The sequence below is a fragment of the Phascolarctos cinereus genome, unplaced genomic scaffold, assembly GCF_003287225.1.
Source record: "Phascolarctos cinereus isolate Bilbo 61053 unplaced genomic scaffold, phaCin_HiC Scaffold_726;HRSCAF=1367, whole genome shotgun sequence".
Classification (NCBI taxonomy): domain Eukaryota; kingdom Metazoa; phylum Chordata; class Mammalia; order Diprotodontia; family Phascolarctidae; genus Phascolarctos; species Phascolarctos cinereus.
This window is the reverse complement of record NW_027556098.1, coordinates 424,049,376-424,062,542: the sequence shown is the minus strand read 5'-3', so window position 1 is coordinate 424,062,542 and position 13,167 is coordinate 424,049,376. Positions and strand designations below refer to the sequence as shown.

Genomic DNA, 13,167 nt, shown 5'->3' with positions numbered 1-13,167 from the left:
CTCATTCGTAAAATGACGGGTTGGCCTCAATGACCTCTGAGGTCAATCAATCAACCAATAAACATTCATTATGTACATAGGAGAAGAGGCAAAAGGCAGTCCCTGCCTCAATGACCTACGGGAGTGAAATTCAAAGGGCCCGGGGAAGGTTTCCCGTGAAAGGCGGGATTCTAGCGGGACTTAGAGGGGCGTCAGTGCCAGCTGAGAGAGGGAGGGGCTTGCTCATGGAACAGCCAGGAGGCCTGAGGAGGACGAGTAGGGGAGAGAGGAGGGAGCGGTGATAAAAGGCTCCGAGTGCCAAGCACCAAGCTGAGCGTTTGCTGTAGATCCTGGAGATGACAGGACCACCGAGTTACTGAGCAGGTGACATGACCGGCTGAATGAAGGATGGACCAGGGCGGGGAGAGACTTGGGCAGGCAGACGCCCAGCATGGACTGCATCCATCCGGGGCAGGGTGGGGGCTGTGGCAGAGGAAGGGTGACCACGATCCTAGAAATAATGGCAGCAGGACCTTAGCTCTGGAGCTGGACAGGACCTCCCAGGCCTTCTGGTCCCACTCCCTCATCTTCCAGAAGGGGAAACTAGCAACACTCTGTCCCAGCAAAAAACTGGAACCACCCTGGTGTCTGATGAGCAGTGGGAGAAGTAGATTTATGAAGAGAATGGAAAGCCAAGAGAAATGAGAAACGCCCCCTCCCACCCACGTGACACCATGCCCGAGACGCTGCTGGGCCAGGAAACCTGAGCTGGGAAGTGATGGCCCCAAAGCCCCGCACAATTAGGACAAGCCCTGGGAAAATGAACAGAGGGCCGCGAGTTCAGCAGCAGCCTGAGAGCCAAGGGAACCTGCTCCTGCTCCGGAGGTCCCAACATACCCACTTCTCTGGTCCCAGAGGTGTGATCACTCAGAAATGTGCTTGTACGTGGCAGGGGTGCTGGTGGCTCTTGGGCGGGGATGAGGAAACAGATGACAAGACCTTTGTCTATGGCAGAGAGGGGAGGGAGCAGCAAGGCAGGCTTCTCACAGGAAGGGGCGATGCTGAGGAGAGCCCCCTGCCCAGGTCGGCCCGCTGAGCTGTGGCCGCGGTCAGGGATGCCCACTCACTCCCTCACTCACCTGGACGGGGCGCTTCTGTCTCGGGCAGACATGGCGCTTCTCCCCTCTCCAGCTGGCAGATGACCTGAGGCTTGGAAACAGGAGACCCTGGGCACGGAGAGAGAAGGAAAGCAATGCCAGGGTCAGAGCCATCGCAGGGTTCAATCCTGAGCCCTTCTTTCCCATCGGGGACAGTCATGGACATGCTGACAAGACTGGGGTGGTCCAAGGCCTTGAGGAGACTCTCTGCTCTGCATTCTGAGGATGGGGGAGGACTGTGCTAAGGGGGGGTGCCTGCCCTCTCTCCAGACCTTAGGGAAGAATCAGTGACCTGGGGGCAGCCTTGGGGCCAACATGAGGAGAACATGGAAGATCCTTTTTCACAAAGCAAAGGTCTTTCACCCCCGAACAGGGAGCAGAGATATTCTAGAGGCAGGGAGGTAGCACAGTGGACAGGGTGCTGGACCTCAAGTCAGGAAGACAGGAGTTCAAATACTTCCTCGGGTATTTACTTAGCTAGCTGGCCCTGGGCAAGTCACAGAAGCTGCCTCAGTTTCCCCTTCTGTGAAATGGAGATGATAGCAGCAGCTACCTCACAAGGCTGTTGTGAGGATCAAGAGAGGAGGTGAGTGCTTGACAACCCTCAGAGCTCTAGGTAAATGCTAGTTACTGCTATCACTGGGGCCGCTGCTCCCATGATGTCTACTGGCCCTAAGAGGCTTTGGAATCCTGCAGTCTGCTGTGGACTGCAAAGTCCACACTGAGGAAAGCGGGGAGAGCCCCCTTCCCATCCCCCACCCCGGCCCTGACCTGGCCACGCTGCGCTTACCCAGGGAGACGAGGTTCTCAAAGGTCTCCAGCATCACCTCCCGGTACAGCGCCCGCTGGGCGGGGCCCAGGTGGCTCCACTCCTCCCGGGTGAAGTGTACTGCCACATCCCGGAACGTCACTGGGTGCTGAAACATCAAACATGTCCCCGCTCAGCCCAGACCGTCCCCTTCACCGGCCGCCTCAGGGCCAAGGGAGACAGTTGGGCCGGAGAGGGAGGCCCGGGGGTGCTCGGGCGTCTTTGGAGAACAGAGAGCGGCCGCACTGGATCCAGCAGGGAACGGGCTGGCCCTGCTCACCTGCGCAGGAGTGCCCTCGGCAGACGGCCAGACCAGGAGCGAAAACAACTTCCGTCCTGGGATCGGATCTACAACACCGACATCAGCAGTCACTGCAGGCGCACACTGCTGATGACCGACAACTCCGCGGTCATTCCCCACTGCCAATCACCCCACAGTGCGCAGGTGGACTCAGAAAGCGGGAGCCCACATGGGGCACGCTCAAGTGAGCTCTCCTCGGCTCCCGCCCGTAACCTGACCCACTCTGTGTGTCTTTCCCAGAAAGCTGATGACTGCCTTCTCCTCGCCAGGTCCTGGGGGCACTGGCTTCCCCTGGCCTCCTCCTCCATATCTGTCCACTCCTCACTAGGTCCTGGGGGCACTGACCTCTCCTGGCACTGACCTCCCCTGGTCCTCCTACTCCATATCTGACCACTCCTCACTAGGTCCTGGGGGCACTGACCTCTCCTGGCACTGGCCTCCCCTGGTCCTCCTTCTCCTCCATGTCTGACCGCTGCTCCTTCTCCAGCTCTTCTGTCCTTTCACCCTCCGTGTCACGTGCACTAGCGGCAGGGGTCCCCTAGGGCTCTGTCCTGGGCCCTCTTCTCTTTCCTCTACATTCTTGGTGATCTCCTCTGCTCCTGTATCATGTCTATGCAGATGACTCCCCAGTCTCTGGGTTCAGCCCTCATCTCTCTCCTGAACTCCTGTCTTGCTTCACCGACAGCCTCTTAGAACGTTCAGCCGGATGTCCTGTGGGTTCTCGACAGGACCATCGTCTTCCTGCCCCCCAAATCTCCTTCTCTCGGACTTCTCCTTCCCAGCCACCCAAGTCACCTCATTGTCACACTCAGCTCCTGCACACACAAGGCAGCCAGCGGGTGCGGAATCAGACGTGGAGTCAGAAAGACATGAGGCGGGGAGACCCCCAGCAGCCTACTGAAACAGGCCAGGCACAAGGCGAGGAGGGCTGAGGGGTGGCCAGGGGAGCAGTAGATGGGGCAGGGGAGAACGGACAGGCCAGGAGGAGAGAGCTGTATTATCATTGTGTTTTCATCAATTCTCTTTGTTGCCAGGGAGGGCCCTGGATCAAGGACAGGCCGCTTCTGCGACTCAGTTCCTCCTGCTTCACCCAAACCGACGCCCCCAGGGAGTTGAGGCCAGGCGAAAGAAGCCTGCATCCCTAAGAGCAGAAAAGGAATGCTGTGTGCTGCGGTCTGGATAAAGCCGGTTCAGTCACAGAAAGACTGCAACAAACAGGTGTTCTGTTAGCATTCGACCAAACGGTCAATAGTTCAATAAAGAATCACTGAGAAAAAGGCTATTTAACAGCGATGACGACGGCCGCAAAGACACGTTTAAAGGGTTTTCACCCACCCGCTCTGTGACCGGTGATGTCAACGTGAACTTCACGTAACGCTGAGGCAGACGGGTGAGGCTGAAGGGACCTGGCTCTCAGCACAGATGGTGTCAGACACCAGCGAAGGTGGGCAGAGGCAGCACTGATGTGGGGAAAGGGCACTGCAGGGCCCCGGGGTCAAGTCCCTCCACCCACGCCGACTCAGCAGCCCCTGAGGTCTTCCCAGCTCTCCACCTGCATCTCGTGATCCACAATCCTCTGAACTCCAATGGGAAGATTTCAGAGAGGTACACCAACAGCAGGGGGCAGACAGGGTACCGCGTATCACCCCGGTGACCTTGGACCAGTCACCGATTCTGGCATCACAGACTCGGGGCTAGAAGGGACTCCAGAGGCTATCCATCCCAACTGCTTCATTTTGCAGAGGAGAAAACCGAGGCACAGTGACTGATCCAGGGTCACACAGCAAGCAAGCTGGGGTCTGACCTCAGGGCCTCTGACTCCATGATCCATCCTGCCACAATGCCTCTGTGGGCCTCAGTTTCCCCCTCTGTAAAATGATGGCGTGACCCACAAGGTCCTTTCCAGGTCTAGATCTGTGATCGTAGGACTCTAGGAATAAATACAAAAACTGCCTATTTAAAATCACTGTCCAGAGTGAGACCCTCGGGGATCTCATCTGTGCCCCGAGTAACAAATGAGTGAGCATCACAAAGAAAAGCCATGTCGAGTCTGCTGCGTCGCCGGGTCAGAGAAAGACAGGCTTGGGAGGCAGAGGCCGGAGAGGGAGGCAGAGACGAACACGCGTGGGCAGCCCTCAGAGGGAGGCGACGAATTCCACTGCTAAGAAGGCAGGGCACTGACAAACAGAACATGCTGAAGTTAAGAGCCAAACTCGGACCCTGGCTTGGCTCCTTATAACCTTGGGACCTTTGGAAAGTAATTTCAACTCAATGGGCTGGTGGGGTGTGTGTGTGTGTGTGTGTGTGTGTGTGTGTGTGTGTGTGTGTGTGTACTAGATCAGGGGTTCTAGATCTAAGGTCTGTGGAGAGAATTCAGGATATCCATGAATGGGCGGGGAATCACACTATTATCGTAGCATTTCTGGTTTCCTCTGTTTTATTTTCTGCATTTAAAGATGCGATTCTGAGCAGCAGCCTGGCCTTAGACTTCCCTAGACTGTCTGTCCGAGGGGTCTGGGGCCCAAGAAAGGTGAAGAGTCCCTGGACCAGAGATCTGCAGGGTCCTTTCTGGCTTTCAGTTGTTTCATCTCAAATTCAGATGGTGAATATCTAACAATCAGGGAAATAGAAATGAAAACACGCTAACTTAAGATGCTAATTTACTCCCATCAATGTGCAAAAACAGGCAGATGTGATAAAACTCCACTTGGGCGGTGCACCTGGTATGTGGGTAGGGTAGGCCGGCCGGACCTCAGAGGGAAATCCACTGACAGAGGGCATCAATGGTCACAAGACTGATCATGCCCTGTGCTGCAGAGAGCCCCTAGTTGAGATTCTAGCCTGAGGATCACCTGCAAGGTTGGTGACAGGGAAGGAAAAAAGGACTGGAGCCCTTGAAGACTGTGACAGATAGTGGCTACATGACCACGGACAACATCCGGAGCCCCGCACTGACAGCCAACTAATCCGTGGAGGGAGTTTTCCTCCTGCAACTATCTTGCCCAGACTAAAAGCACAGACCAAAATCAGAGTGTGTCTAAACAGGACCCCAGGTTACATGTGTTTGCCGACCCTCTGGTCACGATGACTTTATCTTTAAGAGAAAAAAACAACCAGTAGAATCTTGGAGACTGATCTGTCATGGGCATCCCTGGAGGAGAAAGCTTGCGTTGTGGGAGAAAGGGGTCCATGAGAGTCCACAGTTAACCATCACGACAAAACAAGGCTTGGAAAGTTACTGGTCCTGAGGGAGGTGGGGAGACAGAGCTAAGATCTTCTTTGTTGAGGACAATGAGAGTTAACTGTCTTAGAGGTGGAGTATCTGAAGCGACCTCCTGAGAGAACGTTTTTAACACTCACACTGTGGGGGCTGTTCTGTGCAGAACCACTGAGGTTTTGACCCCCATCCTAAGGGGCCTGAAATGACGGCCATAAGTTCTGGTACTTTGGGGGGTCAGCAGCTGCAAGCCAGGCGGGGGGGAAATTCCAGTGGACGACAACCACTTTTTTCTCCACTTTTCAAGTGATTCTGGCTGACCTTTCTCAGAGTCGATACACAGAGCAAATATTTATCTATGTCTTGATATTGACTGTGACTGCTAATAATTATACAGACAGTTAAGAGTGATGTTTGTCTAAGCCTGTGGGATCAGGGTTTGAAATGGAGAAAGGGAAAGAAGCTTATGGGAAGAGATGTCACTGGTTTTACTGGGTGGGGGCTCACAGCTAACTATTAATTACAGGTTTCAGGTATTTATGATATAATATCACAATATACCTCAATAACCTTAGTGCCTGGTGACAGAATTAACAAGGTAACAAGCCAGTGGCAGGCAGAAATTTGGTGTGAGGCATTTCTCACACCCTACATCAAGCTACATGTATGTATCCCCAAGGCATCTACTACACAAGGCGTCTGTACGTGCTAAGGTTAGCTACAAAAACTGTGCTACAGAAAAAACACAAAGAAATGTGGAAAAACTCACATTGACACTCAACCCACAGGAGCCCACACAAAACAGACAGACCTTTATAAATACCCACAGAGAACCGGAAGAGAACAATGCAGAATAAATGCGCCGTCCTTGATAAATCAAGATCTATGATTTCAGACCGCAACTGATCTGGGCCTTCCAAACTCGTCCCTTGTCCTCCCCCCTCCTAAAGTCCCCACAATGACCCCGCCAATGTGAGGGGACCTTCTCCGGCTGAGACCAACAGCTCACACTGCCTGTCAGTCCTGACCTCCTGTTCTCTATTTTCATGTTTTTTCCATACTGTTATTTTTTCCAATAAAAAGGCAGTTTGCCTTTTAAAATTCTGTTTGGGAGATCTGACAGGCTGTGTGTGTGTGTGTGTGTGTGTGTGTGTGTGTGTGTGTGTGTGTGTGTGTGGTGGGAGTGCGGGGTGGGGGAAACTCGGATGGGGACAGGGGAAGGGTAGCAGACAGAGGGCCAGCCTTGGAGTCTAGAAGGCTCGGGTTCAAGTACTGCCTTTGACGCACATTGCTAGAGCGACCCAGGGCAGTCCCTTCAGATCATCTCTCAGTATCCTAGGGAGTTAACTCTCTGACTCTAAGTAATGGGTGAGTTACTGATCTGGGTTGGTAGAAGGCATTTCCGTACTGGAAGTTCTTCATACAAATGAAATCACAGGCCTAGATTTTTAGAAAATGAGATTCCCTGTTTTAATTATTTATGTTTCTCCATGAGTATTATTAAATTTATAGTAACAAAATATTTTAAAACAGAAAGAATTGACAGAGGAGATTCAATATGATAAGGTGCATCTATTTGAAAATAAAAGTCAACATTATATGTTTGGTGAAACACTAGAGAAATTCCCACTAACAATGGCAAGAAAACAAAAATACCCACTTGTCACAACTTCCATTCCACAAAGAACTGGCAATGCTGCATCAAATCCAGCCTCAGACACTTAGTGGCTGTGTGACCCTGGGTAAGTCACTTAACCCCTGACTGACTCAGTTTCCTCAGCTGTATAATATTATTAATGATGAGAATATAATCTGTAATAACTGCACCAACGCGGCAGGGTGGGTGTGAGGATTGAATGAGCGTTTGGCATGGTGCCTGGCACACAGCAGGCATTCACTCTATAAATGCATGTTCCCTTCCCCTCCCTCACATGTCAGAGAGGCACGCTGGAAGACACCAGAGCGCACCCTGACCCAATCCAGCGAACGCAGGGCACCTGAAGGTGAAGGAGCAACCTCTAATGCTGGAAGAAGATTGGAATCAAGGGGGCTCTTGCCCGCGGTTCAGGAGACTTTGTGTTTTGTCTGGACCCAGGATTTCGTCCCCAGAGGGAAGTCCCAGAGCAGAAACTCCCTCCTGGGCATGACTTCTGGTCTCTGAGAGTGGCCTGGGGCCCTGAGAGGTCACTAAGTGTCAGAGGCAGGGCTTGAACCCGGGTCCTCCTGACCTCCATGCTGCTTTCTGTTGGCTAGCACCACCCTGCCTCTACGAGGCCAAAGACAGAAAACAGGACGTGTTAGGGTATAAGATTCATTGATGTCATTGAGTCTTTTCCAGATTATGTCCCACTGTTCATGACCCCATTTGGGGTTTTCTTGGCAAAGACGCTGGAGTGGTTTGCCATTTCCTTCTCCAGCTCATTCTGCAGATGAGGAAACTGAGGCAAGCAGGGTTAGGTGACTAGTAGCCCAGGGTCACCCGGCTGGTTAGTATCTGAGGCTGACTCTAAGCCCAGTGCTCCATCCACTGTGCCTCCAGCAGCCCACTTACAGAGTAAGACCAGCCCACAAAAGCAGCCCACATTCTCATTTAGCAGCAACAAAGGTTTTTCTAATAAGGAAACTCCATTTACAACCAGCCAAACCAGCTGCAGATTTAATAAAAGCCAACAATGCACCCAGGCAGGGCCTGTGATTCTGAAGGTCAAGGAAACCATTTCTACCCACGGGGTGGGGAGGGGGACCTTTCTCTGGGGTTGCCCAGGGTCAAAGAGAGGCAGGATAGGAACCCAAGACGTCCCGGCTTCAAGCCCAGCTTTCTGTCTATTGCCTCCAGAACTGGACAAAAGCACAATATTGAAATGAACATCAAAAAAACCGTGGGGACCCCTCCCCAGTGGAGCAGTGGACAAAGGGTAGCAAAAGAACTGCAAATGATTAACAGCCCCGCTCCAAATCCTGCTCGTGAAACAATGCTAATCAGCCTGGCTCTAGCACAAACATGACAGTGGACAGAAGATGAAAATCGTTTCTCTATCACCCTCCTAATGTTTTCAAACTCCTCTCCTTTTCTGTTTTGTTAATGTATACTTGGGGGGTATAATTTTGCCTGGAGGACTGCTTTAGCTGAATCCCAAAAAGTTCGGTCTGTTGTTTCATCATGTTCACTTTCCTGTTGTTTCTATGACTTGTTCTTTGACCCACTCATTAGTGGGGAGTTCTGTGTTAAGCGTCCACACGGCCCTGTGTCTTTTGTTTATGAGTGATTATCATCTTTATTGCACTGCGGTCCACCAAGGATGTGGTCACTATTTCTGCCATTTTACATCTGTCTGCAATATCTCTGGGCCCTAATACGAGGTCAGTTAAAAAGAAAGAAGTTCCATGGGGTGAAAGGCGATGCTGAGAAACACATATATTCTTTAGCAGTTCTGTTTAGGAGATGCCATTTACTCTTTTGGCTCTAGTTTCTTCAGCAATGTGTTCAATTCTGTGTTTTCTCTTTTACCTTTCTATTAAGACTCACTAAAACTAAGAAAGGATATTAAATCTCCTGTCACTACTCTTTTAACCTCTATGTCTTCTCATAATTCAGTGAATTTCCTTTTATGGAGTCTTGATGCCAGGCATCTGGAGCATACAAGTTTTATACTGATACTGGCTTGCTGTCTACAGTTCCTTTTGGAATAATGCAGTTTCCTTGTTAATCTCTTTTTATGTTGTGAATGGTTTTTGTGCTTTGTTTTATTTTTTTGCTCTGTCTGAAAGCTCCTGCTTTTTCCTTATTTAGCTGATGTACAGTAAATATTGTCCCAGCCCTTGTTTTTATTCTGTGTAAAAAAAAGAAAATAGGGGCAGCTAGGTGGTGCAGTGCATAGAGCACCTTCCCTGAAGTCAGGAGGACCCGAGTTCAAGTCTGGCCTCAGACCAAACACCTGACACTTACTAGTTGTGTGACCCTGGACAAGTCACTTAACCCCAACTGCGAAGAAGAAAGAAGAAAGAAGGAGAAGGAGAAGGAGAAGGAGGAGGAGGAAGAGGAGGAGGAGGAGGAGGAGGAGGAGGAGGAGGAGGAGAAGAGAAGAAGAAAGAAGAAGAAGAAGAGAAGAAGAAGAAGAAGAAGAAGAAGAAGAAGAAGAAGAAGAAGATCATCAATGTTGGAGGTGCTGTGGAAAGATAAGCACACTCATGCACTACTGGTGGATCTGAGAAATGGACCACATAGTCTGCAAAAATGATCACTTGAAATTATGTTAAGGATGTGACTAGAATGTTCAACCCCTTTCACTCAGAGGCACTTCTCAGCATAGACTTCAAAAGATTAAATACAGAAAGGCTCCAACACACAAAAATACTCAAAGCCACATGTTTTAGATTTGATACCACTGGCTGGGCAATGGCTAAACTGTGGTTCATAAATGTCATGGAGTTTTACTCTATCATAATAACTGGTGCCTAAAACATTCAGAGAAGCATGGAAGGCGTCTGATGCAAATTAAGTATGAAAAACCAAGAAAACAGTGCAAACAATGACTGTGGCAACACAGATGACTGGAGAAGCGTGGAAGACTTATGTGAACTGATGCAAACCAAGTATGAAGAACCAAGAAAGCAGCACATAAAATGCTGAATAGCAGCAATGTGAATGAATGAAAACCCTCCACAAAACCTTCAAGGCTCTGTTCCTATGCTACTGAGCATCAGGAGAATACACCTCTCTTCCTCCTCTGAAGAAACGCAGGGTTATGGGTGTGGAACGCTGCAAATGCTACCCACCCAGGCAGATATGCTGGCTACTTTTGTTGAACTGTCTCCCCCCTCATTCTTTTTTATTATATAAGGGATGGCTCCTGGGGTGGGGAAGGAGATACATGTAGAAATGGAGGTGATGTAAAGAGGACATCAATAATTTAAAAAAAAAATTAAGAATGACAAATAAAACAAGGGAGCAAAATATATACAGGGGCACATGGAATAAGTGTGTCCTTACACTCCCAGGCTTTGGATGACATCACAAGGCTGTTACTCTAAAAACTACAAACAAATGGGCAAAACCCCCCAAAACAAAAATGGAGAGGCAGACCAATGGGGTACAATACACACTCCAGATATCCAACCAAATGTCTATAAAAGATGAGTGTTTGTTAAAACTATAGAAGAGAAAAACTGGGGAAAGGCTCACTTATTGAGGAAACACCCTTTGGAAATTTGAGGGCTGACCTGGTGGGAATGATACTTAGGACCTCAAGTAACACGATGTTTCCCAATGAACTCCAGCTGGCTGACAGACAAGCATAAAATAGCTATTAAGAAAAGCCAGAAGCACATGCAGTGATGTCTTTGTCCTGATTTGGGATGGGGGTTTTTGTTCGCATTCAGCCAATAAAATTATTAAGAACAAGAATGCCTGATTCTATCAAAATAACAAATTCTATACAATAACCCTCAAAAAACTGACGAGAAAAAGGCTGGGGAAAATACAACTAGAACAAAACCTTGATGTTTAACTGCATGCAAACTGTTGACAAGCCCCAGTGATGGTCCAGTAAGCTCAAAATGGATATGTGACCTGAATTTTCTAAAAATGAGAAGAGAATGTACTCACTATTGTTTCACAACCACAGTGATGGGAGACTTTTAAACAAGGAATAGAGGAGATCACAATAATAAAACAATTTTCACAATAAAAAATTAAAAAGCTTTTACACATACAGAATGCATGAAGGCAAAGATATTTGGTTGGTTTCTTTCTCCCGAATGACTGTAATACAAAAACAAAAGATATTAATAAAAACCATTTAAAGAGGCTTGGTGGTAACTCCCAGTCCATAACGGAAAAATGGTCAAAGAATATGAATAATTTAAATATAGATCATTCATAATCACTAAGAAGAAATACTCTGTCACTAAGAACCAGAAATGCAACCTAAAATAACACAAGAGTACCACCTCACAGACCTCCACGTGGTGAAAATAATGAAAAGCAATGAAAGTCAGTGTTGACGGGGCTGTGCAAAAACAGGCATGCTCCTCTGCGGCTGGAGAAATTGCAAAATAACAATTTTTCTGGAAAGAAATCTGGCAATTCATGAAGTTACAAAATCAATCGTACTCTTATGACATACCACTGCTGGCTGCAGACCCTGAAAGTGCTGTCCCAAACGAAGAGACGTCTGCTCAAAGATTTTCACAGTGACATTACTTGTAATTACAAAAACACCGAAAATCACCAGCAAGAGGGGAATGGGTAGATGAATTGTGGTATGTTAGCAAACATCCATCCCATAGGGTACTCCCAGTGAGAACTCTCCCACGGTATGTCCTCCAGCACTTACAGGCAGAGAGAGATTCCCTGGGCGCTGAGGGGTCAAGCCGATCGCCCAGGGTCCCTCGGGGCCAGTGGGCATCAGAGGCTAGACTTAACAGACCCCCAGCCACACCGCCCCTCACATTAATACACTGGAATGCTGGGAGGTATTTCTTGAGAAATATCATGAAATTTGAAAAGAACTCCAGCAGCAACCACCATGACCATGGAAAAAGGATCTTGCTGGGGACCTGGCTGGAGGAGCTGAAAAATCTCAGGCTATTCCAGAAACTGAAATCAATTATTACTAATGAATGGGCCGTGAGGCGGCGCCATAGTGCACAGAGCATGGGCCGGGAGTCAGGAGGACTCTTCTTCCTCAGTTCAAATCTGGCCTCACACACTCACTGGGCAAGTCCTTTAACCTTTAAGTCCCTTAACTGTTTGCCTCAGTTTCCCCATTGGTAAAATGAACTGGAGAAGAGAAACAGCTAACCTCTCTACCATCTTTGCCAAGAAAATTCCAAACGGGGGCAGCCAAGTGGTGCAGTAGACAGAGCTCCAGCCTTGGAGTCAGGAGGACTCGAGTTCAAATCCAGCCTCAGACACTTGACACTAGCTATGTGATCCTGGGCAAGTCACTTAACTCCGACTGCCTCACCAAAAAAGCAAAAAAAGAAAAAGAAAAGAAGAGAAAACTCCAAATGGGGTCCCAGAGAGTCAGACAGGGCTGAACAGCAGCGAGTAAACCTGGGTGGGTGTATAAAAACACACAAAATGAACCCAAACATGTTATTTATTTACTTATTTATTTGGTGAGGCAATTGGGGTTAAGTGACTTGCCCACAGTCACACAGCTGGTGAGCATTATGTGTCTGAGTCTGGATTTGAACTCAGGTGCTCCTGACTCCAGGGCTGGTGCTCTATCTACTGTGCCACCTAGCTGCCCCCCAAACATGTTACATTTTAACACGCAACGTAAAACGCTGTTTGTCATTCTGTTAAGCAGCCACATTACCTTTCCCGAGGGTATTTCAGACACCACCACATCAATCTCCCACCTGCACACACCCCAGCGCCCCCGTGGGGCCTTCTCTGCTCGTCTGAGCCAGCAGGAATGTGGGCGCTCCTTCTGTATCTATTCGTTACCCCCAGCTTCCCTCCCCTGCTCGAGGCTCTCACTTCTGGGGTCCCTTCTTTTCTGAACAGGTCTGAAGGAAGACTCTCCCTCCCCGATAAGGAAGAATAAAACCCTGCCTGGGCATTTCTTCATCTAAGGTGATGCATGAATACTTCCACTGGCCTCCTGGCTCCCCCTGGGCTGGAAGCTCCCTAAGGGTAGGGGCTGCCTTTGTCCTGCTGCCTTCAGCTCCCAGGGCTAACCACCCCGCCCCCCCC

At 49.4% G+C, this 13,167-nt stretch overlaps 1 protein-coding gene across 1 annotated transcript in view; it reads right to left on the bottom strand.

Moving 5' to 3' along the window:
- Window positions 1-13,167, bottom strand: part of LOC110197901 (uncharacterized) — a 57,640-nt gene that overhangs the window by 37,770 nt on the left and 6,703 nt on the right. The window contains 2 exon segments of the mRNA XM_020971949.2: window positions 1,119-1,205; window positions 1,927-2,053. Of these exon segments, the coding sequence (XP_020827608.2) occupies window positions 1,119-1,205; window positions 1,927-2,053 (214 nt within the window).